Source organism: Dermacentor albipictus, chromosome 7, assembly GCF_038994185.2.
Source record: "Dermacentor albipictus isolate Rhodes 1998 colony chromosome 7, USDA_Dalb.pri_finalv2, whole genome shotgun sequence".
In the NCBI taxonomy this organism is placed as follows: Eukaryota; Metazoa; Arthropoda; class Arachnida; order Ixodida; family Ixodidae; genus Dermacentor; species Dermacentor albipictus.
The window spans coordinates 23,860,813-23,887,231 of record NC_091827.1 but is presented as its reverse complement, the minus strand read 5'-3'; the positions used below and the strand labels follow the sequence as shown (position 1 = coordinate 23,887,231).

At 44.1% G+C, this 26,419-nt stretch overlaps 1 protein-coding gene across 5 annotated transcripts in view; it reads right to left on the bottom strand.

Moving 5' to 3' along the window:
* LOC135915669 (uncharacterized) overlaps positions 1 to 26,419 on the bottom strand; it is a 226,883-nt gene that overhangs the window by 28,875 nt on the left and 171,589 nt on the right. For 2 of the 5 annotated variants that reach the window (XM_065448799.1, XM_065448800.1), the window contains exons 1-5: positions 13,740 to 13,878; positions 12,099 to 12,135; positions 8,665 to 8,768; positions 5,016 to 5,033; positions 1,878 to 1,934 (exon numbers count right to left, since the gene is read on the bottom strand). In XM_065448799.1, coding sequence (XP_065304871.1) covers positions 1,878 to 1,934; positions 5,016 to 5,033; positions 8,665 to 8,768; positions 12,099 to 12,135; positions 13,740 to 13,749 — 226 coding nt within the window. In that variant the 5' untranslated portion in view covers positions 13,750 to 13,878. Of the gene's footprint in view, positions 1 to 1,877; positions 1,935 to 5,015; positions 5,034 to 8,664; positions 8,769 to 12,098; positions 12,136 to 13,739; positions 13,879 to 26,419 lie in introns of those variants that run through there. The other 3 variants (XM_070521764.1, XM_065448801.1, XM_065448803.2) reach the window with 3 other exon arrangements.

The window sequence follows — 26,419 nt, the reverse complement described above, 5'->3', positions numbered from 1 at the left end:
ATTTTTATTTGCTGCGCTCTTTCAAAAACTTGTAACGAACTCGACAGCAGGTCGCCATAGTTCAAGGAACTGCATGTAGGCTACAGACAGTGCCAAAAACATTGTCATACTGTGAACGAGGGGGTGCTAAGAGAAACCCGAAACTTGACGTTGCTAATTTTTTACAGCATAAGGATTTCCACTCAGTTTAACACAGGAACGTGAAACTGAATACCCGAGGAGCACAAATGTCACCCCCTAGAATAGCCAACAAGTGACGTCACCGCTTGCGTCTCACCGGTGGACGAGCATCAATCGAGCTTCCTTTATCATGTCGTAATATCACTCGCTTCATACTTTCTCTATGGTGAGGTGCAAGCAGTCCCGACACTCATGGGCATCTACAATTAGCATAAGAATTGGGCTTGCCGGTTGTTGAATCTTAATCTTAAATTGACAGGAATTTATTGCGCTGTAAAAATTAGCAGACAGTCTTCAGTTTTACAGCATACAGGAATTGCTGTTGTTTGTGTTCATTTTCTGGCTGTACATTTGGAAAATCCGGCCACCCAGTTTCGATCTAATTCCTGCATCAGTTCGATTTGCATGGCTGCTAGAACATTCATAGTTTCTTCACCACATCTCGGCGTGGCACAAAGGCACATCCCTTTTAGTCAACACTGTTTCACTCGCGCATTAGGAGAGATGACGTAATCCTAACAAAAGAAGAAAATAGAAGAATAAAATCTTTTTTTTGTTGTTTCAGCACGATGCTTTAGGTACCATTATTATTGTTTTAGTTGTCTTTCTTTACTCAGGAATATTATTGCTTTGTACTGTTCTAATTGGCTTTTCATTGCGATTGCTTTAAACGTTGGTTTGTTTTTCTACGGGAATATTTCGTTTGTCTATGTACTTGATTTGTGTGAACTGGATTTGAACTGGAACTGGAACTATGAACTGGATTTGTGTGTAGACCTATAGGAAAAATAATATCTATCGTGTTAAGGAACTTCGGTTGCAATTGCTTCATAATTCACAGTTTCACTCGCATTATATTAGGGAGTTTTAGAAATACGGGACCCAAGATTAGAGGTTGCTATCTTACGGGTGTACAAAGAACGCAAAAAGGAACATAGGAATAGAAAACAAAAAAAAGATAGTTCAAAAATACAATCTGGGACCTTTCTCCGTATATTACGTTAGGATGCAAATATGTATAGAAGGCAAATAAAACGCTGCTGCAGCTTAAGATATACAGGCGGGCTAGTTCGCTAATCATGTTGGAGTATGGCAGTGCACTTTGAAACAAGGGCTTCACTCTGTGTTAAGTCCTGGTTTCGAAGTGCGGTGCCATATTCCTGCCGAAGCTGTCGCTTCTGCTATTGCTGCTGCTACGGCTGCTACTATTCTTGCTATTAGAACTACTACTAGGAACACACTATTACTGCTAAATGTAGTGAACCAAGCAGCTATGCTAAGTGGCTTAAAGACGCTATTTGTAAAGCTCCTTATTGTTTTAATGGCCACGCACTTGCGAGCACACGGACGATGACAAAATCTCAAGAACATGAGCGCCATTAACGAAAGCTCCTCGACAACCAAATCGAGTTAGGGTTCTTCTGGCACGTCAAGTCCCTTTTCGGTGCGGTATTTCTGAAATACCTAAACACTTCCGCTTCTAATCTGCCGGATATAAGCGGCCCCACATCAGCCTTGAGCAACGGCACGTCTTTCTGTATGTGCACACGCGACGTATCGGCTCCGTCGACGTCATAAAAAAAACTGGTGGAAATTAGGAGGTGACTACGAACTCAGTGTAAACTAATGTGCATTCTGCATTTTTCGTTCGTGCGAAGTGGCCTCCGCCTTTATGTAAAGTTATCGCGCATACTTACTCGGCCTAGATCCTCCTCCGCCAGAGTCACTATTATACTTCGGGATCGGAGTCTCTTCTGTCGGGGAAAAAGAAAGCAAGAGCGCAAGTATCATATTAGAGAAAGATACACAGGAAGATGAAAGCTCAAAGTTTCGAGCAGAAGTTGAACACGGAGTTCTAAATTCAAGCCTTGCTCCAACATTAAATGTACTGAGGTGGGAAAGCCAGTATGCGAGCATGACGATAGGGCCTCTAGCCAGTACGAATGACAAGAGCACACAAATAGTACAACACATTCAGGATATTGCTAAGGCAAGCAAGAGGCAAAAAAAAAATGAATAAGTCAGTTGTTGTACCGTCTTCATATATCATGCGAGGTACGCGACGCTCAATGCTACAGTGCGCTTTTAGTGCCTTTTCTTCCACATTTTGTCCACTAAATGAGACAAAAAACACAGAAAAAAATAAATAAACGTTTATTTGTACTATACTTGATCTTACATGGTGATACGGCATCAACAAAGGAATGATCCGGAAGAGGCTGCCATAGTAACAAGTACAAAAGAAACCTAAAGGTGACGGATGTTGATAATGATGATTGTAAATGGCGTTTTATGGCGCAAGGGCTGTTAGATGGTGTCTTTAACAATAAAAGCAAGCGAGGAGTCAACAGAATATCCACATCCCATGAAATATTACGAGTGAGCCGAACAAAATAACTCGATGTAAACCGAAATAGCACATCAAGCACTGAACAAACAATAATGTAATAGCAAGATGAAAACGTGGGGAAGTGTCCTAATTGGTATTCTGAGAATGTGAGACCAGTTAAGGCATGAGGCCAAATTGAAAGCACCTTTACTTTTCAAAATAATGAATTTTTTCTGTTGCCTAGTTATATGTGCGATTTATTAGAGAAGAATCTGGTAACAAAAACTATGTTTTGCACTGTCTCACCGAAAATGTATGGCGAAGCTCGCAACCCCACCCAGTGTTTGTGAAACCGAAACAGAACGTACCGGTTTCATGTGTAACATTAGAATGCTCAAACTGTGTAGTATTTTCTTCTTTTAACACTAATTTTAAGTTGAAAGAAGTAGCAAGGGCTCAAGAACATTTAGCGCTTGTTTTCATCTGTGATAAACATGAGCTGTGACATGAGGGCCGAAGTCCGTTTGACGTATGTTTACGCACTCTAGATTTTTTCTTCTCAATAAAGGAACAGCGAACTTTACCTGCTATGTTTTGTTTATGCACTTGTTGTTTTCTCGTTTATACTAGTGGCTACAGCATGGCGAAGCTAGGAATGGGAAAGAGACGAAAACAAAAAGCTTTCTGAATTGAAAACAAGAAAGCCAAGCGGCCCAAAGAGCCCGGTGACAGGACAGCTTTAGGAAGTGCAGTGGAACATCGTAAGTTATGTGTACGGTGACTCCACTATTCTGGAGTCAAGAGCTGCATTGGAAGGAAACGTAGATTTTGGCGTTCTGTCAAACGTTGTCTCGCCTTGAGCGAGTGCTTGAATAGCATGAATTGGCAAAGGGCAAAAAAAACAAGAAAAAGAACACATGCCGACGTGAGTCTTCTCTCTTTCAAGTTTTCTGTATCTGATGGTACTTGTCGTTACAGCAATTTCAAGGGCGGCACACTTAATATAATGAAACCAGTTAGAATAGAACCTTGCCTTTAAGGAAAAAAAAGGCCCGCGATTCACCCGCTGCTGAATGTGGAGGCATCCCGTTACAGTGCATGATGAGGACTCGTTTACGTCAGCGTAGGGACTCCTCTTATTGCCAGCGTTGATATAGCTCATTTCTCCCCACGCATAATGGGCCAGGAGCAGACGAATCGACAAATGTGAAAAGCAAGGTCTGGAAAGTCCAAGAGTTCAGAAAAGGAAAGTGGGGGAGGGGGGGGGGCAGGGGGTTGCGGTTATTTGTGATAACGTGCGAACGGCTAGGGGTACTGAAGCTCACTTGGCTAACCCTAAGCCTTGAAAGAACAAGCAGGTCATGCCACTGCCATTTAATTCACCATCACAACTAAACGTACCCCACCTCCTTTTCTTTAGCAGTGCTGCTGCATCGCATCGAGCTATAAGTAGAGCATGGCACACGGCCGAACGGGTGAGGGCCGACTTAGGGCCGATTTACGCTCGAGCCGCCCATCACCGCTAGCCGCACCGCACGCGTGCGGTCGCGCGAAAGATTGCACGTATCATACACTTGTGCACAAATTTCGGTTTACAGTGCGTAAGGTATACACTGTGCGCGCAGTGTAAATGGTAATTTGTGCACAAGTGCCGGATACGTGCAATTTTTCGCGTGACCGCAAGCGTGTGGTGCGGCTTGCGGCGATGGGCGGCTCGAGCGTAAGTCGGCCCTTACGCTCAATTCACACAGCCTTCCGCACACCTTTCCATGTCCGCACACGTGCGGAAGGCCACGTGCACTGAACATAACTCCGCCTTAAGCGGTGCTGCCGAAACGTCGCGATATTGCGCGTCCACGTGACGACCCTCTGCGTCATGATGCGAAGACACATACACTTCCTGCGAACAAATACGAAAAACGGGTTCGTCGAAGATATATTTAATAATTTTGGGTGAGCTGGGAAGCTTGCCAGCATTAGCTTTCTTTTTTTTTCTGTGTTTAGAAATCCAGGACCTACATTCGACGCTTTCCTGATCTTCCTTGTTCTATTATTTTCAGTATATTGCAATGGTCGCTCGTTCAACTTCTGATGTTTTTTTTTCTTTTTTTTCTCTTTTTCTTTCCTCTCTTGATAGTGGTTGCAAGTGCTCATATATATGTGTGATACTGTTCTAATCTTTGTCGGGTTGTCTTCCTTCAGTGTACCTTCTCTTAATCTTATTAGTCGTCACCTTCATTTTAGTTTTCTTCTGATATTTTCTCCTGATATTTACATATGCTGCATTGCTTTTGTATTTCTTTTTCATGTGTGCATGTGTATGTATATATATACGTACATATGTAAACATTTATCTATTCTGCCCCTCCTGCTTGGGCCCTCATTTGGGCCTGCAGCATTGTACAAATAAATAAATAAATAAATAAATAAATAAATAAATATAATGAAAGCTAGGTGAGTACTCCTGCGATGTTTGCGCCACATTAGGAAATAGGCATCGACTTACCCTCGTCCGAGTCATCCGCTGTATGCAGAGAAGAGAAAACGCGAGGGCAATAGGCAGTTCTCAGAAAAGTGCGCATGTGTGGCTTTAGATACTACGCAGAAACATAGGTACGCTTAGCACGGAACGTGGCGAGTAGTTGTCAGGTAATGAAGTCCGTGAGTGTTCTAGACGCGATTAGACCCGATCGTTTATATTTTCCTTCTACGGCGGCCAGAAAGCTTTCCGAGCTTTAATAGGAGTTTTTCTCGTCACTACCAAACCACAAGGACATCAGCGACTTCCGTGCAAATGCTGAACAATTGGTTTACTTATTTCAGCGCGAAAATCATATATTGCTTCACAAGAAAAATATTCAACACAGAGAAAACCGAAACCCAACACAAATATAAGGAGTTGGAGTTCTAGATATGTTAGTTCATATGGGTGTTTGTGGAAGAAGTGCCAAACTCCCCTTAATTGTCTCTCAAGTGCCACGATATTACGTACGTTCCGTAAAGCGCATTATATAATCTTCAGGGTTTAACGTCTCTAGTAAATGCCAAGGTTTTATGGGCGACTACGTAGTGAAGGTTTTCCAGGTTAATTATGTCCACCAATGGGGGTTTCTGTAACGTGCATTTAAAGCACGGTACGCGATCGCGTTTTGTATCTTAGCCAATCGGCATTTGGCCTCCGCGTCCAAGAATGGAACATGTACACCGCCTCGTGGTCATCCGCTGAACTACATAGCCATTGAGAGGCGGCGACAGGCCAACATTAAATGTATCGGCCCCACCACTGCAGCCCGCTGGTCTGATTGAGGGGTGTAATGAGCCTATAAATGGCACGCAAATAGACTTCGAAACAAGTTGCGACCCACTTCACACACTTGTCTTGAAATCATAACGTACTAAATGTCAATTCCTTTTCACATGTACACCTACGGGATTCGGGCCAGAATACTTCGGTACGTCGCGGCAATCTGCTATGGCGCATATATATATATATATATATATATATATATATATATATATATAACGAGAAGAAAGGGGGTTAACCGAGGGGCCCGATTGTTATTAGTCATATCATAAGCAGCCAAGAAACACAGACTTGGCTTTGTTTCTTGTTTCTTGGCTTCTTGTGACATGACTAATATATATATATATATATATACATATATAATTAGGCTTTTGTTTCGGAAGGTTCAGATGCGGAGCAATAAAGCATGTCACTAAAGGCAAATTTCGTGCCAAAACATCGTTAACAAAAGCAAAGGTGCATAAGAACTTCTCTGAGAAACTTCTGTATGCGGGTTCAACCTCATTATTTCAATCCATTTGATTTGTCACTATACAATGTGTTATTTCTTGCCCCTCACCATGTTTGAGATTTTCAAAGTGTTGAAGAGTGGTGCTTGGATCCCGCGCTCGGAGTCTTGTCTGCAACGTATACAGACTTGTGCACAGAGGGAAAAGGTGAGAAATTTCGGACAAAAGCCTGCGCGCAGTGTTTTTTTTTTCTCTGGGTGCTCGCTTCTTGTAGAAGAATCAACGTGATACGCCTAAACGCCTGTAATGTCACCGATTATGGCACGTGACTTCAGTCATCATCATCAGCCTGGTTAAGGCCACTGCAGGGCAAAGGCCTCTCCCATACTTCTCCAACATCCCCGGTCATGTACTAATTGTGGCCATGCCGTCCCTGCAAACTTCTTAATCTCATCCGCCCACCTAACTTTCTGCCGCCCCTTGCTACGCTTCCCTTCCCTTGGGATCCAGTCTGTAACCCTTAATGACCATCGGTTATCTTTCCTCCTCATTACATCTCCTGCTCATGCCCATTTCTTTCTCTTGATTTCAACTAAGATGTCATTAACTCGCGTTTGTTCCCCTGCTCTTTCTTATCTTTCTTTGCTCTTTTCTGCTCGTTTCTTATCCCTTAATGTTACACCTATCATTCTTTTTATGCGAAGCATATTACGAGAGCTCAACCCAGCTCCTCAGGCGCGGCGGTGTCGCCTTGAATACCACGTGACACCGTGACGTCACGACAGAGGAGAAGTGGCTTTGGCTCAACTCTTGCAAGATGGGCTGGGTGGGAATCGAACCAGGGTCTCCGGAGTGTGAGACGGAGACGCTACCACTGAGCCACGAGTACGATGCTTCAAAGCGGTACAAAATCGCCTCTAGTGAATGCGGTGTTGCCTTAGAGACGAGCTGTTTCTAAGGCTCAGGCGTGCGTCGCTTGCTCAGGCGCACATTTCGTTGCCGCGCCGAACGCTGCGTTGCTCGACGCTCACCGCGTCCAATGCGGGGCATCCAAGGCGAAGCAGAGTAACGCATGAGTTGTTTCTTCGTCTAGCCGAACCAAATATAGCCAAGCAACAGCAGTTCACCAAGCTAAACAGTGGTTCAACAACTAAAATAAAGGCTAATATGCTTCGCATCCTGGGCTTAACCTTACTTGAGCCACAGCCATTTTTTTTCCATAGCTCGCTTCTTTCCATAGCTGACTTCAGTAGTAGTATGTAATGAAGGCGGCACGTGGAATCGCCAGAAGAAGTGCATCACGCTACCAGAGAAGAGAGGGAAAAAAAGCACTCTCGTGACGCAAATGCGATGTAGTTCTGTGGCCCCAGTATGGGAAAGGGAAGGATTGTTGCCCGCGGATGGCTAATCCAATGAGTAGCAGAAATAGTGTTAATTGGAAGCGGCAATGCTCGCCTTCTGGCAGCAGAGCAACGCGAAATTTCAATTCCTCATATCTCCTCAAATAGAGGACTTGCGGTGAAGCGCTCCATGGACGAGTAGCCCCGCGGACAAAGGGCCAAAATGAAATAGATCTTTTTTTTTCTTTCTCTCTCCGCCGACGGTTTCTTACAATTGCCAATGTATAACCGATATACGTGCTGTCTAAAACATGGCAGCCACGACCCCCTGTCTGACTCTGCAATCACTTACGGTGCACGCAACCCGCGAAAGCATAGCCTTCGAGATCTGCTTCCGCTACTCACAGTAAACTGTCGGCGCAGGGTGGAATATTATGGACACTATATATATATATATATATATATATATATATATATATATATATATATATATATATATATATATATATATATAGTAGCGGAAGCAGATCTCGAAGGCTATGCTTTCGCGGGTTGCTTGCACCGGAAGTGATTGCGGAGTCAGACAGGAGTCGTGGCTGCCATGCTTTAGTCAGCACGTATATCGGTTATACACTGGCAGTTGTAAGAAGCCATCGGAGGAGAGAGAAAGAAAAAAAAAGATCTATTTCATTTTGGCCCTTTGTCGGCGGGGCTACTCGTCCATATATATATATATATATATATATATATATATATATATATATATATATATATATATATATATATATATATGTATATGGACACTATATATGTATATATTTTTTGCACTGTTGTCTGCTGTGCTCGTGGCGCCAGGGCCTAGCCAGGCGTGTTTAGTCTCGCCTTTTGCTCCGGCGCCATGACAATCTTGTATTGTCAAATTGTAATAAACTTCAAACATTTCAGACGCCACCTATTTCCAATGGGCTCTTGTGAGGGTTCCCTAATATTCCAGTTATTAGAAACGTCTTTTCGTTGTTGTGTGAATGTGTGAATTGAATATAAAACCTAAGCGATGCTCACATGAGAACCGCGTAAATACCAGGAGCAGCAGGAGGATCATGAGGATGCAGAGGATGCAGTTGCAGATGAGGATAAACGCCACCCGTCTATCCTCTTTCTTCTCACTGCACCAGAAATACCAGTAAATCAGTAACTTGGCCTTCGCGTGACCGGGCGATTCACGTTACTTGAAGAAAAGTTGAAAAATACAGTGGTACACTCTAAATGAGACTGAGGCCGTGTATATCGTTCTAGGTCATCTGGAGTTTCAGCTTTACGGTAATTTTTGAAGTGCGATTATTGTTGGCTAATCAGTATTCTTTTTCGGGGGTACCTCACGTCGGAGAAGTAATAAAGCAGGCTCAAAAACGCCCAATAAAATTGTTTCCCCGACGTTATCTTTTCTCTGGCTCATTTTATTGTGGTCTCGAAAGAAAGGCAGTGAGATGCGTAAAAATTTCGTCACTCCGCACTTTCGTGCATGGATTGCAGCTCTCTCCATAAGCGTCAGTTACGCGAGGCAGAGTAAGGGGGAGGGGGGGCATGGTTACTCTCTGAAATATAACATATAACTGTTATCTTATCAAAAAGAAATTTCGTGGTGGTTTCCGGTAATACTCCTGCTCTCGGCTGAGAGCAGCCTATTCAAAACAATCAACATAGCCTACATACAGCTCTAAGCAAATCTTAGTTTCAGAGTATAGTTTCAGTATAGAGAATCTAGTTTGAAGTCCTTGCGAGCCCCTTTGAAAGAACACGTTTAAAAATTTCAGCGATCTCTCACATTCTTTATCTGTTAGCTCTGCATTTGATGTTTATGTGTGGTTATCGAATGTTATAAGATTCTTTTTGTACAGTGGAATGAACAGTGCGCAAAGATGCTTCCACGTTTTGATGAAAACACAATGACTCCTTTATTTTCTGTGCTTCCGTCAATACACAGTTAGTCCAGCTAACAAGAGAACACTCCCCTACCTTTCTCCATGGGAAATGGGAACGTTTCGTGTCGCTCTCAATCGCGTCTCGAAAGCACCAAGGCCGTCATAAGAGCGTGACCAAGAGTGCCTTCGTTTACACGAAGGCTACACGAGCGAGTTGAGTTCGAAATCACGCTGATGAAGCTTGACTTGACCCTGTTTACGTAAATTCGCTTCTGGCGGGTTTAGGCGACGGCAGCATGCAAGGTGGAGGCGGAATATCAACGCCCTTTCAACAGCGCTTGTTCTGTTCGGTTCCAGCAGCCGTGATCAACACCCAGTTCTATTTCAAGGCTCTTGAGTATGCACTGCACAGTACTTGTCTTTGCCTTGACCTGATCCCAGTCCTGCTGCCTAAGCAAAAACATTCTGACGTCTCAGTAGTCCTTCGCACGTCTCAGCACTGGCTGATCCGTCTCGTCCTCGTTAACATGGGCGCTGCAAATGCATCGGGCTAGACAAACCTAACGTGCAGTATGGCTTAACCCGACTCGACGCTCACCCAACCCGAACGATAGTGTTAACATAAACTGGAAAGGCTGATTCCAGCCAGACAAGCCGACCCTGCCTGCTTCTGGTGGGATCTCGTAAACGGCTCGAGCGTTTGCATCCATTTTTCAGCGTTGCTCTAGGTGTGTTCTCATGATCGGCTCCTTCGTAACGTAGGCGTCGACATGCGCTGAACTCCATAAGAGATAATTTCTTCCCTTTGTTTCTCTTTATTTTTTAAATTCCGGTTTGTTTCTTTGTTTGTTCATTCGCTTCCAATGGGCTGAACCATTTCACATGTGAACTCGCAGTCGATGTACTCTAGTATATCCTTTGAGTCGAAGGCCTGCACACAAATAGTCCATACTTCCCGCCTAAAGAAAGAAGAAAAAAAAAAGAAAGCTGACCGAGTACCACGCACATTTCTGTAGCGCTGGTGCCTGTTGACGCCAATTTATTGATATGCAATCACCAAATGCGTTTCTGTATAACAAATTTAATGAAACGCTTTTCCCCCTGTTGTGGACTGGTTGACTATAAGATGTTCCAAAAGGACTTCTTCTTGGGCAAATTGGTGCTTAGATTTCCTAGGTATACTTTGTGGCGCAAAATACATTTCTGCAAAAGGGACAGAATAAAGAGAGACAGTGAAGCGCCAAACTACAAACTGTTTAATGACAGCCTGAACAAACGTACAGAAGAAAATACAACTTCCGCTCATGCGCAGGGAGCCAAGGTGTGACAGAACAACGTGGTCATGATTGTGTCAGCGATACATCTATCGTATTATATTCCGCAGAAATGTGCTTCATCCAAAACATGTTATCATGACCACGTTGTTCTGTCACACCTTGGCTCCCTGCGCATGAGCAGAAGTTGTATTTTCTTCTATACGTTTGTTCAGGCTGTCATTAAACAGTTGGTAGTTTGGCGCTTCACTGTCTCTCTTTCTTCGGTCCCTTTTCCGGAAATGTATTTTGCGCCACAAAGTATACCTAGGAAATGGTTGACTATAGTTTTCCCTCACCACCCCCCGGTGCCTTGCACGCGACGGAAGACGACGCGCTTATTCCATGCTTTCCTCCCTTGAGTGTGTGAGCTTGAGCCACCATCGACGGCTCACTTCACACGCTTTCACTCGCACGTACAACATGTGGTGCGCGGCGCCGGTTTTACCGCCCTTGGACTTTACACGGCGTCTCACGGGCAACGCTGACGGCGATGGCAGTGGCAGAAATGCTCTTAGAGAGGCCATATTACTTACTCGTACTCCATTTTACTCCTTATTAGGAGTAAAATGGAGTACGCTTCATCCATCTGGGACCCGCACCTCGAAACCCTTACTCAATCACTCGAACTAATCCAAAACAATGCCGTACGTTTCATTCATAGCAACTACAGCCGTACATCAAGCGTAGCTGCCATGAAAAACTCTTTGCTGCTTGCTCCTCTCTCAGCCCGGCGTAAGTGCTTTCGCCTTGCTTTATGTCATAAACTATATTTCCACATTTCGTACCTACGCGATAACCTAATATCACCTCCTACCTACATTTCCTCTCGCATCGACCATAGCCATAAAGTTGGAATCATTCAGTGCCGCACCAGAACCTGTAACGAATCATTCATTCCTAGGACCTCTCAGGAATGGAACCACCTTCCCGGCGCAGTTGTCGCAATCAAGGACTACTCAAAGTTTCGTTCGGCCTTATCAGACATCATTACTCCCGGATGCAATTAACTAATCACATTTGTTGTTTATTGCTGCTTTGTTTATTTACTTGTGTATGTTTTTTTTACCCACTCCCCTCTGTAATACTTCGGTCTTGAGGGTACAATAAAATAAATAAATAAATAATTGTTATCGCAATAAATGTACGCTGAAAGATGACACTGAATCCATTCCGCAACATTACTTTAGTCACTGAAATGAGTTTTTGAACCTCGTTAGGCGAAAATGCAGTGGTTAAAGGAAGTAAAATATGCACTCACTTCTCTGGCTCTCGGTTTACGACGCTCATGCTCATTTCTGTTGTCCAGGAAAGATAAAAACATATCGCGTACATTAGAGACTGTGGAAGAAAAGTCAAATTAAAGCTTATAAAAATATTGCGCTTACCTAGTCTCAGTTTGGTAACATTTCGCCGCGAGATGGAATTTAGTAGTAATGGTCTTTAGCATAGCACTTCGCACCGTTGAGTTAAAAAAGAAATGTGAATTCGCCTTTGGTTGCGCCTTTGGTGGTGTCCAGGTCGCTCCTACCGACAGATTATTGCACATGAATCTTGAAGGCCGCGCTTTGCATTACTGCGCCCACCGGAAGTCACCACGTGACGTCATAGTCGCCATTTTTGGACATCACACGCTGCGAGTGACACTGACAAGCCGCCTTTACTTTTTTTTTTGACAACCAGAGCAAGTAACAATGCCAGTTTTTATGCAATGGATGATCTGGATTATAAACTATATGTTTCTACGAATTTTGAACGAGCACACTGCAGCGTCAGGGGAAAAACATGTTTTTATGTTGGTACAGAGAAAACGTAGTTCCCTGTCAACTGTCACCACCTTACAGGCAAGTTATTTTATCTACAGTCAGCAAACCTTTCACAAGCAGATTTCACGGCTCAGGCAAATTTATCTGGTGATCAAACTAATCAACTATTACGTTGGTTCACACACTTCGGTAACGCTGCGTTTACAAGGTTCAAGATCTAGAGTCACGGTCCTCAAATCCCGATAGCAATTTTTTAAAGCACCCGACATGCATTTAGGAAATCAGGTTCGTTCGTCATTGTGAAGCACTCGAATATGCGAAGCGAGATATACGCGATCAATGCAGTCGGTCATGCGCGTCGTACCGCAACATATATTGCGAATCTGTGAAATTTGGTTGGTTTCACCTTTTAAAGATTTATTGGTAGGTTTTATTACTCATTGTTTTTAGTTTCTCGCGGAAAACGTGCACACGCCTGTATCTCATCGTTCGGTTCAGTGATATCATTATCTTAAGCCTTCTATTACTGGTGGGTAAATCTCTGTAGCGGATTTTTAATAATTTATCGCGTGTACAATGCATGGCCTCGGATCGGTACACTTATTTAATATACTTATTGTAGAAGTCGCGTGACGTACACATGCGCGCAATCGCACGATAACACAGGCGAGAAAATGTGACGTTTCTTTTTTTTTCCGAACAGAGGTGACGGCCGATAAGAACAACAAAAACAAAACTGCATGAAAGAGGAAGAGAAAAAGAAAAGCAAGAGAAAGCTCGAAACTTTTACTAGAGGCTAGGGCTAAATCACTATGACGTGGTAGCAGGTCCCTGTACTCTGTCCCGTTTGTCCTCGGTCCTGTTCTGTGATCTGTCCACATAAAACGTACTACGAAATAAGATCAGTCATGAGAACGCGGTTTTGATGATAAATAAACTTATTTTGGCAAATTCGAAAGCTTTCTTGTACAAAAGCCATTGCTCGCACATTGGACAGTTCCTCCATTTCACGCGAACATTTTCGACTAAGCTTGACTCTTCCCCTTTCTTTTTCGAACTTGTCGGCGACAAACCCGATAAGACATTGCGAGATTACCGGCAGTGAAGGGTAGAGAGTGGAATAAATTAATCGGCACCTGACATCATTGTGGAGAGGATGGCCCGACCAGGGCTTGAACGTCGTCCGCAGGAGAGTCGTTGGGAATCGCCGGGGTTTTAGCCCTGAAAGAGAACCACAGGCAGAAACGAGCAGCTCACAGCTTCGCGCGGCTTCTTCTTCTGCCACGAGCTGGGGAACGTGACACGGACATGCACGAGCATGCTATTCTTCTTTTCACGACCACTGCCGCCATAACTACCACCGCATCTATATCAGATAAATTTCAATCCACCCAAGTTTTATGTGGACATACCACTTTTTATTGAAATCGTATTCCTCAAAGTTAGTAATGTTTTTCACCGTTGCAGCGCCCGATTGATAGCCGATCCCCCAGCGTGGGTTGCGCGAGGTCCTTGGTAAACAACAACAACAACAACAACAACAACAACAACAACAACAACAACAACAACAACAACAACAACAACAACAACAACAACAACAACATTATCATCATCGCTATTTATTTTACCTTTAGAACCTTTGATGTGATACTACAAAACGTTGGGGCTTAATATAAAGTATAACGCATGACAAATAAAGAAATGCTATTAAAAAGCTGTGTTTACAAAGGCTTTAAACTTTATCAGCAACGGGTGAATATTACGCAAACAAGGATAGGATAAAAATGACAATAATGAACAGGCAAAGGCAAAAAAAAGAAATAAGACAAATAAAAACCACGCAAAAGCTGCAATAAATGTAATGAAAGAAAAAAAAAGAAAGTCACTGTAAGCGAGCAGGAAGGAAATAGAATTGTGAACATTTCATACCCAAAGGGCGCTGTTTATAAATCTCTAAATATTGTAGGACTGCGCTAAGCGACGATTGGTCCGGGAACTAATATAGATTCTGCTGTGATAGCACGCAACATGAGTTGTTAGGGACATTGGTACTACCCCTGAAGGCGTTGGATGCTCAGGAAAATTGTAAAGCTGCCGAGAACTTCACACCTGAGGGAGATGAAGGGTAGTATGTAAATATCGAAAGATGAGATACATCTTGTAGAAAAAGGCAAAGCTTCACGATTCCACGTGTTTATGCTGAGGGAGAGAGTCTGCGGGAGGATTCGATCATAGAAAAACTATATATGGTTATTCTTGTGTTGCTCTGTGTAGAAATTGCCATAGTGCTGACGTGCAAAATTCTTCACTTAGGCTCGCGGTGTCGGTGTTATGTAAACAATAAAAGTGTTCCCCAGTAGAATCTAAACAGAACTTTGGGGGTGTTCTAGCGTGCCAAGTTCTGCAAGTTCCCTGCGCATCTGGTTTTGACCCACACAAGATAACAGACGTACCCCGCGCTAGAAATGCAAATAAGGTAAATAAGTAATAACAGTGCACGGAGCTGGTGGCCTTATTCCACAGCCACAATCTCTTCTTAACTACATCCTCGCTTTTCGCAAGTATACTCCCAGTAGTGCTTTCAGCGGGAAGTAGGTTGCCGATCTTACGATTAGGTAAGCAAAAAGCGAGTAAAATCCCACTTCCAGTGTTTCACACATACCCTGAAACTGTATCAGAAGTTTCCTGCACGCAAAGAAAGTTTCTCAATTTAGCAGGGCACTGTTGCGCTTTCCTGTATTTATTTTAAGGTTTTGAGACAGGTAACTTTCATCTTTTGTAAGAAATTGAGAAGTCGAAAATGTCTTACACTACTACGCCTTTAGTTGGTGCACGTAATCCATGCGAATTAATGCACATCTATAGGTAGAGCGGAAACAGAAATCGAAAATATCTGGCGATTCCAGTGCTTCTGCGGCAGAAATTTCTTCATGTTTGTGTGCACTTAGCTGTCAGAATACCGGGCCATCCATTTGCTTCAAGCAGTGGCCTGGAGGTACACAGCGTGCTGCCAGCGAACTATCAAAGCCCTTCTATGACGTCATTAGAAAAAAAACAGCGCGAAGAAGACCGGGCGGGTAAGACTAGACAGGACGAGCGCTGAGCGTTTAACAGGCAGAGTTTGTCTGGTATTTCTTGCTCCGTTTTTCTCGTGCCTCAGTATCGACCCATGAATTTGAAAGCTGTAAGAAAAAGGAAAAGTGAGCAGTGTTTTCTAAACTAGATATATGGCTGCTGCGTGATGGGAAAGCTCCGCGGATACCATTTTGAAGCTTCACGCTGCTTTATTATGATCAGTTTTATTATATTCATTGCATTACTCCACGGAGTGTCACGCTCATGAACCAGGTTGCAGCCATTGATTGCAAGAAGTCTTCAAGTTTGTCTCGGAATTCCTTAGTTGACGTCAAGCACAGTGGTGAACGCAGAAGCACGAGATCCTCCAGTCACTGTGAAAGACATTACAGATCTTTTGCTCGTATATTTACTATAAGCTATCGGAAATGCTGCCATTGAGAAATGGAAGTATTTTTACGTCCACAACTTGTCGAGTACGAATCAATCATTACCTCTTTTCAACACCATGATGAGCCACTGGCGTCTGGGATACATCCAGAACTACGAGCTTTTGCCAGCAATGGGTAAATGGAGAAAAAGTGTGAAGTTTAACCGATCGTTCCGATACAATTAGTGTTCTTTCAAACGTACAGCCAGCTTGCAGGCGCGAAACATGTGTACCCAATTGGCTCGAGCACCAAAGGCACTTCAGCGCGTGCCGTAACGGGCCCTGAACGACCCTTCAGATTTCCTGAGAAAACATATTCCACGGATAACATGCGCAGCTTAGAACACCTCAGCGAAATTTCGCTGTCGTGCGCCGCGCGTGGAGCTGCCAAGCATAGGGCGAAGTCAACTCTCTTTCAAACGCCTTCTTTTGAAACAGAAGTCCTCAAACGCCCTCTTTTCGAAACTCCAGGCGATTGGCAGACGCCGCCATAAGCGAGATTCCCATAGACGGTTCCCATTAGCCAATGGCTGCCAGAGTAAGCTTCATGTTACTCGTGCACCCCTGAAGGTATGCGCTTGGGAGGTACTCTTCCTATGGAGCGGCGTTGTCTGGTAGACACCTTCCGTGTCGACAGAAAAAGTTGCTGACATTATATGGCTTCTTAACGTCGCCGCTTCGCTGCTCTTCTCACGCAGTATTAGTAACCAAATTCATCTGAAATCTGCCAAACGCGGCCTCTGCCTACCGGGTATGTGGCAAGGACCCCACGCAATGTTAAGGGGGAGTTATATCCACTCACTACAACCTGGATATGGTGTTGTCAATGCAGCTCCAGCTTCTCCGGTATGAAATGCGCAACCTGACGACCGACGCGTTACACTGCTCGAGCCGGCTGGTTACACTGCTCAGCAACGAGGTTAGACACATCGCGAAAACTCTCAGCAATATCATTGGCAGCATGGTTTTATCAAACAGAAAATTTCAAAAAAGTCCAAGGAGTTCAAAAGTGCAAAAGATGAATTTCGCATGCTACAAGCTAGGCTGAAATGTGGCGTATGTGAAAGACAACCCGAAACATTGAAACATTGTTTCACCACTCTTGTCTTGGTGTGGCATACACAAAATACTTTCTCGGCAAAATCCCCCAAGCACCCTAGAAACAAAAAAATAAATAAATAAAGAAGAAAGGATACGTACAGCGCTACAATGAAGACGCATACAATTGAAGATGTTTCTTCCTTGTCAATGTTTTTAAGAAGCTCTCTATAGTTTCGCAATGAACCAAGTAGCTGGAAGCAACATTTGCTTCATTCATCACAAGTACCGTGTACAGACCTTTCCAATTCTTGACCGAAATCTTTGTTTGACGATGAACACGCACATACATGCACAAAAATAGAAAGAAGTGTGCAATAAGCGCAAAAGTGACGAAACGATGACATGAAAAAAATAAAGGTTAGGAGACAAAGCAACGACCGTGCCACTTGCACCAGAGTCGCTCCTTCTTTGCACCCCCCTATAGGCATGGTCGCGTAAAAATCATGACGCACGCCACCCGGACCCCGAGCCATCGACGTGGCATGCGAACGTTCGGGGTCATAAAACCCATCGAGGATAGAAAGCGGCGGGCGCCGGCTGATACACGGGCCGGTGCATCTTGCCGTGCTCTCTCACACGGCTGGGATGGCCTCGAGGACATCGCTTCTCCGTCCGGGGTCGACGCACAAGTGCGCCACCGTCGGGTGCACGACGAGACGGTCTTTCACTGCAGGACGCGCCACACCCTCGATTTCATCAGTTACGTGCAGTGCAGAGGATTTATTGCTAGTTTAGGACACGAAACGAAAAAAAAAATTATCGTAGAGCTGACAGTAGCACGGAGTTATGAAAGTTGTGATTTGACATATACAAGAGGACTCTATAGTGAGCAAGTTTGTGGTTGCTTTAGAACATATTGCCACACCGAAGACAGGGCCACGAAGAAAACACGTCCAATGGACCCGGGACCCTTCATTGGGGCGTGTGCATGTAGCTTCGCAGATGTGTGTTTGCGCTGCACTTAGAAGTTTATATATATGTATATACTAGCGCAAGTTTCATGCTTGTATAGGGAATTTACACGATCTGGCAGGCTAAATGTACCATATTGAGAACAAAGCCCATAGTGTCACTCCTTGCGTACATGTAGATATGAGCCGGAGTGACACGGGCACGAAAAATATGTCACTATTTCCATGGAATATCAATGGGAACGCAGAATATTGAGACAGGCAAAATAACCTAACAATCTCTTCCTCAGTTCTCCGCCGAGTTCGTGGGGTACAAATGCATAACGGATAACTTGCTCATGGTGCCTCGATAACCAAGGGGACTGCGTGTGAACGCTATGGATTGACCTCGCGCTGCATGCAATTTCACCGTGGGACGCATTAGGAGCCTTCGTGTGGCACTGCCCGTTACTCAGGCGAATTATAATCCGGTCTCCCGACCAGCAGAGGGGCGACATCCTCCTCCTCTACGCTCCGCTGGCGCGAAAAGACCGGGACAGTCTCGACGCTGGCTGAAACACCGTCGGCGCGTTAAGCGCCATTAAAGAACGTCCCGCGGCCTTCCGTTCTCCGCCATTCCTGCAACACGTCACACCGTGACCGCGTCCGCTGACCAGCACTTATCGCAGGGCGTACGACCGCTCCCCACCCCAATGCTGGAGGACGGTCGTCAGGGAACGGCACGTTTATTGCTCGTGACCGCCCTTGGACATCCCCACAAAAAAAGAAAAAAAAAGAAAAAAAGAGAAAAAGCTAAAATAAGAAGGGAAAGCTTTAATCCAGGAGACATGGCTTGCCCTGGTGCAAATCTCGTTCGCAAATAGTTACGTTTATAACACACATACACACACACACACACACACACACAAACACACACAATATTATATATAAGGAGAGAAAGAGAAAGAAACAGAGTGGCTCTTTCCTCACATTGTTGCATGGTTCTTTAGATTTGTTCATTTGTTCTCAGCAAAAGATAGAACTACAGCTTGATATGAGGACAACAAACCTGTAGTAGACTTCTTTTCAGGCGCGGCACTCGACTCTCGTGTGTAGTGTTCATATGCTTCTTTGCGTGTTGCGTCGACGACGTGATGTGGCCTGCCGTGCCTTCTTCCTCCTCTCTTCTTTTTACCTGCCTCTTGAAGGCGTTGGGCGTGGTACCCTTTGAGGGAAATATTGACGGCCTGTTTTTCATTTTCTCTACGTCATATTCACATGGTTCATTAATAATATTCATAAGCATAGCTTCTTGAGAACCTCCCTCACCCAAGATCGGCTCCCTTGGATTTTGCTTTCAATAATAGTTATCAATAGCTTTGTCCTGAGAAAGACAAAGCACTCTCCCTTCCCCTATTTTCCCCGTTGAGCTCTAATTACCCCTGCCGACACCATCACTTGCCTGCAGATTTGCGAAATTCAACCCAAACTCCTAGTTACCTACCTTCATCGGCATCGTTTCTTTCTTATTTTGGGACTCATTTATTAACTATAAGATACCACCTTTTGGCTATCCTACTCGATTACATAAACTGCCAAACTCCATTACTTACTCTCAATCTCTACAATACCGGCTACTCCCGTTTTCTGTTTAGTGCATATCACTGTCTTCTTATCCTGTAACATTCTGCATATAATTAGTTTTTTTTTTCATTCATATAGCACTTATATAGTGTGTTCAAAATAAAGAGCTCTAGGGTGTTGGACTCCGTCTTTACTTTTCTGGCACTTTATGGACTCTGTTTGATGCGGCGTTGCAAATGCAATGAATTGAAAAGTTTGTTCTCCTGTAAAGCGGGTTTCATTATTAGCTTTGCTACGTTAGGCAAAGCTATTGCCAAATCTAGCGGACGTCAAAATGCCCAGTGAAGCGTGGGGAATACGACACGGTGATGTCTATTGCCGTGAAGAGCTCGTACAATAGAACAACAAAACAGATGAAAACTGAAAAGAACAGAAGGGAACATAACATCTGCATAATTCGGACACAGAACTCCCAGGTAGATATGACAAGAAGCGGAGGTTACGGACGTGCTGTGAAGTGAAGCTGGACGTAGCCCTGTAAGCTCAGCAACGAGGGTCGGTACATAAGATGTACTTACCCTCGTATATATTTATGTATATATATATATATATATATATATATATATATATATATATATATATATATATATATATATATATATATATATATATATATATATATACTGGGTAGGCATAGAAATGCTTATGTATTTAATAACAGAAATGATACCAGAATGTTTGTGCTTACGTCTCGTATTTGTTTTTCTGATCGGTGGTCATAGTGGCCATAGATGCACACATACTCTCGTATCACCTCTGTTATTAAGTGCGTAAGCATTTCTATGCCTTCCCAACAGGGAATTTGTCCGTTACGTAAGACAATGAATGGCTCCGACCACGTAAGCAAGCAAGGAAACGAAAAAATATATCTGCCTAAGAGTTTATTGATCTTGAAAATGATGCCTATCAATAACTAATCTACTGATAATGCATGTCCAAGTGAGGAGACGCATGAGCTTTTGCATCGAATAAATCGAACTTGCACCGAAATCGGGAGCCGAGTTTTTGCACATGCAGATTTCTTGACGCACACGAAAAATCCACGGAACCCTAGCCATAAACAGCTTGTCTTTAAAAACTGTGCACATTCCACGCACTGCAGAAATCGATGTTATATGCGAAGTATTTTGCAGTTGCCTGACTATCCACCATTGCTTGGGGTGCCGCGAACCGTTACTAAGTGAATGAACGTGTTTGTGCAAATCGAGTAGGTGTACGTGTGGGTCGCGAGCGTTGCATTGTTAGTTTGTCTTCCGCGATGGCGAATTTCAAGGCATAAACAATGTTGCATTTACTGACGTATTCTTCTGGTATTGCTGAATACTTTCCCATTGTGACCCCCCCCCCCCCTGTGTTTTAACCCCCCTACGATAATGCCGTGCAGGCGATTTTGTTACATCGAATAAATAAATAAATGTACATGACGACATCAGCACGATAACTATGTCGAAGAGGATTGCATGGCATAAGATGCACGATATCTACGCCGGGCCGTTAGAGGCGATCTTACGACGTGACGATTGTTGGGTTCAACATGCGTAATGGAGGAGCGTAGGCAAGTCAATCACAAACTGTGACTTCATCAGCGACTACGTGCTATGCATTCGTACCTACCTATGGCTATGTGATGTGATGCATGGTAAAACGACGATGGCATTTTCGGTCCAGCCAAGAAATGTTCAAACATAATTAATTTTGGCGATCGTGTAGCTGGCAGAACGTCGCAGAGTTTCTACGTAGTGTAAACTGCTACGATGAAAACGCTGCCGAAAGCGGGCCGCCTCCGGAGGTTGCGCAGCCTAACACGGTGCCTCATAGCGTGAGCTGTCACGATGAAAGAAGAAAAACGTGGTACGGGCAGGCTCGCACCGCGTATTTAAAACAGCTGGCAGCCTTGTGAACTAGAGAAGTACTCATGCGATGGTTGCCTAGTGGCTAGAGCACCGGGCTGCTGTGCTCCGCAGCAGAGGTTGGATTCCATTGTCGGTTCCAAACTCTCTTTGATTAAAGCGGGGTGACAAAGGAACGTACCGCAGAGGTTCGATTCGATCCCCCATCGGTAGCACGTTCTCTTTCATTAAAGCAGGGTGAGACAGGAACGTACCTACCTACCTATACTTACCACAAAGTGCCAAGATTGAGGCAAAGAATGATTCGCATTGAAACAGAGAGCTACAAAGGAAAGGAGGCCATGTGGGTTGGACATGTCGTGTTCTTTACGTGGGTAAAGTTCTGTCAGCCAAGCATTCTTTCAGATCATCCGTAATGGCTTCAATACCTCCATGTTTCATGTCGTTTCGGCGCCGTTGTGGTCAACGATGAGCCATTGAAAGCCAACCAGAGGAAGTTTTAAGCAACGTGCACAAGGCAGTTCACATTGGCTGTGCTTCTCATAGACTCCGTATCTGACAAACTGTGGCGGCCGCTTTGCTGTACTTTGCGGAACACCAGCGACGCGAGGAAATCAATACATGAAGGCGCGCGCGTGCCAGGCTGTCCGATGCTGGCTGACCGCCGTGTTGTCACTGAAGCTCCCAAGTGAAACATCATTAGAAAGTCATTCCTACGATGTGAGCGTCTGTCGCAAGGGAGGGGAGGGGGAGGAGCTATTCGCTCTTCGAAGCGATCAGATGACATCGGCTCATGGGACAGAACCACGCGCCGTTTGTCGAGATGTGACTACCACCGAGAAAGCACGTGTAACGCTGCTGAAAACGTGCATCTCCTTTTTTCCCCCCATTTCAGTTCTTTTTCTGTGTGGGCGTCATCGTACACGAGAGCAAACAACGACGAACGACGCCGAAGAGTATTTAGTTACGCTGTAGGGATTGCGTGCGCTTGGTAATTTGAGCAGCAGCTCGAAACGGGCAACGCGGGCAACGGTCGAATGATCCGTATAACATTTCTAGAGGCAAAATTTCGGACGTTTCGGATAGGTTTACACCGCTGTGTACTCCATGCCTCCATTTGTTTTGTTTATCAGGCTCATGTTTCTGGAGAGCGGCTTGCGCTACTTTGGTGATCATTAGAGAACAGCAGAGCTGATAGTGTTTGCAAACAGGCGTCTTTGTATAGGGAGCACTAAGTAAAAAAAAATCAATCTGTTTTCTGTTTTCTTATCGGTCACTTATTTCGAGACTTAGCCCAATAAGGGAGAGACGCGCAGGCGCCGTTGATAGCGGGATAGAAAGAAAACTGGCGTGCCATTGCCTGTCGATTGTCCGTGTAGTGGATGTCGCAAAAAATTGCTTACTTGCAAGACATATACATATATATATCATATAAACTTCATCATCAGCCTATTTTATGTCCACTGCAGGATGAAGGTGATCTCCAATCCCTGCGATCTCCAATTACTCCTGTTCCACGCCAACCGATTCCAGCTTGCACCTGCGAATTTCGTAATTTCATCGCTCCACCTAGTTTTCTGCCGTCCTCGACTGCGTTTTCCTTCTCTTGGCACCCATTCTGTAAACCTAATGGCCCACTGGTTATCTAACCGACACATTAATTGACCTGCCCAGCTCCATTTCTTTCTCTTAACGTCAATTAGAGTATAGGCTATCCCTGTTTGCTCTCTGATCCACACCACTCTCTTCCTGTCACACAACGTTACGCCTAGCATTCTTCGTTCCATCGTTCTTTGCTCGGTCCTTAACTTGTTTTCGAGCTGCTTTGTCAGTGTCCAAGTTGATGCCCCATATGTCAGCACCGATAGAATGCATTGATAATTATTGCAATGATATCGGTAAGCTTCCAGTCAGGATCTGACAATGTCTGCCGAATGCGCTCCAAGCCATTTTCATTATTCTGTAAATTTCCTTCCCATGATCAGGTTCCCCTGTGAATATTTGACTTGGGTAAACGTACTCCTTCACAGACTCTAGAGGCTGACTGGAGATGCTGAGCTCTTGTTCCCTTGCCTGGCTATTGACCATTATATGTGTTTTCTCCATAGTAATCTTTAGCTCCACTCTTATACTCTCTCTGTTAAGGTCCTCAATCATTTGTTGTAACTCGTCCCCAGTGTTACTGAAAGTATTTAGAACAGAAAGGTTAAAGTTCCGAATTATTTTGACGTTTCCAATACACTAATACCGAGACAGTTGCTAGGATCCTAACTGTGCACAGATAAACAACAAGGACACGGTTATTTGAAAAGGAGTACAACTTTTTGCGAGAACTAGACTCAATATGTGCTAGGAGCGAAATGTTACCACGGAACCACCACGATCTACCTGGTTATTCTTAAGCTACACGCAGCACCAAATCATTAATGCAATGACACCACATTGTTGGGGAAACACTCTTGCAAAGATTAGCACGTTACGTCTGCCTTTTGTCTCAACACCTGAAAGGATAACAGAAAATGAAATGTATTTGCGAGCTTAGTCGCGAAACTGTTCCATGTTAACTGGGAGATTTCTAAAGACGATGAGTTTCCTCTTGTCAATCTAACACAAAATTTGCATAACGTTGCAGTTTCTTTTACAGTCGTCAGCTTTGTGGAGTTGCGAATAGTATATCCGGGTCGACTGAGGGCCGTGCCCGTCCCGAACACGAAGCTCCTATAGGCCCGAGCGCGGGATGGGCCCGAGTCAACAATTGAATACCCGACCCGAGTCCCGCACGCGGTCCGGGCCGGGCCTGGGCTTTAAGGCCAGCGTGGGCCAATGCAGTGCTCTTATTCAGAGTTTATCGTTTAACAAGCTCCATATGCGTCCGTAAAAAATATTAGATACCCTCAAGGAGCTAGCTATGCGGAGCAAATAATTGCTTGACCCTAAATGCAGGCGCCGACCCAGGAGTTTCGCATCGCAAAAAAAAAAGCTAGGAACGAAAGATATTGCGCGGATCCTGCACATACGTGGGAATCAATGTTGGGTGAAGGTTTATTTGACACTTCATACTACATACTACTTTATTTGATACTCACATAACCTTGTGAGTAGACACCTGTGCAACTTGACGGGAAGACACTAAAATGTTTATAAAAAATTTCCAATGGACAAAGTTGCCGAATGAGTAAGTGAACATCCATACAGAAAGCTTTGCCTGAAAAAAAAAAGAAGCTAATCAGGAAATTGCGTTCGGGCATGATACAGCTCTTAGCAAAAAGGCCTTTTCCCCCAAAGGCGAAATGGTCGTGTGTTTTTTAAGGTGAAAGAAGTAAGCAATAGGGCAACATAAAAATGGGTAAGAAAAAAGCTTTCCTTTTCTCGGTACCGCTATCATCAGGCATATTGTTAGCTGAAGCCTTTCTAGGAAGCGGAACTCAGGTGGCTTCTTGGCGCTGCACTCTTTTCGCGATCAGCTATCATCGTTACCATGGGAGTCGTCATGCCATGATCATCAACAGAGATCTCGTGTAATGTTCAGACAGACATTGAGCGCCTACGCGTATACTTGCAGTCCATATAGATGGGCGATTTCGCGGAAGCAGCAAACATCTGCTCCCCTTATGTTAGGGTGCCACCGTAATTCTCGGAACGAATGGGCACATTGGCAACGCGGACATCAGCGTGTTGCGCGCTCACCACACCACACTCGTAATGACGTTGCACATATATTTAAGAAACAAGGGGAACATTTTTTGCAAGTATGCTTCAACGTACTTAGCGGAACCTTCGTGGAAGCAGATTAAAGGCATACTGACATGATTCGACTCTGTTTTCTTGGGCTAAATGAAGGGCTGGGACCATTTAAACCACGAAACAATACTGCGAAGCCTCAAATCGCCCTACATAAAGCGTTTAGATATAACAGCTCGTACACAGCCAGTTTTGGTTTCGTTTCACAGGTTGTTACTGTGATAGTTAAATCAATAAATTTCTTTGCTGGATGCAAGAACAGTAATTTCCCCATCTAAATGTTCAGGAAAAACAAAAGAAAAAGACTGAGTAGGTATAACCGCATGTGCGATGTGTTCTTTGAGAAACCTATTAATTGATCTTTGTATTTAATTCTGTATATTTTTTCATGATATACATATTTTATATAAGATATTTTACATGTGCCACTATATCGCATATATAACCCCCCTTTATTTATGCGATATCCTAAACAAACGGTTTCAGTTTACTAGTTCCTTGAGTTAGGCCAAGGACTCTGAATTCAGTGTTTGTTCTTAAATATTGATATCTTAAACCTAAAGATGGCTAGCACAATTTATGTTCCTGACTGCTACGAAGCTGTCCCTTCAGTAGGGGTGCAGTCTTGCTGTTTTTTTTGTTTTATATCTCACAGAGCTAGTACTTACGCACGTATGTACTAGCTCCTTTCCCATTAAACCCCTTTCCCATTAAAACTGTTGGAGAGGGCAATCTCACTGAGAAAATGAATTTGCATTTATATGAAAGCTAAACACTTCCCCAAAAGCACGAGGAACTCCAAAGTGATAAAGCAAACAGATATCCAGGAAAGGGAGTTTCCCCATACCCTAAAAACAAAGGGGTTCGAGGCACCTTCGTTGACGATTTTTTGTGTGTTTGTTGTGGCCACGCTCAAAAGGATTTTCATTCGCTGCGGTAGATTAACCGAGGCTAAGACCAGCCTCTTTTATTTACGCAGAATCCCACCCTTATTCGGGACTTCTTGGTTGGACTATTTGCATAACTGAGTCGTCTGCAGTGCTTTCATTCTGAATGAGTACAAGTCGGCCGCGTTTAAAGAAAAG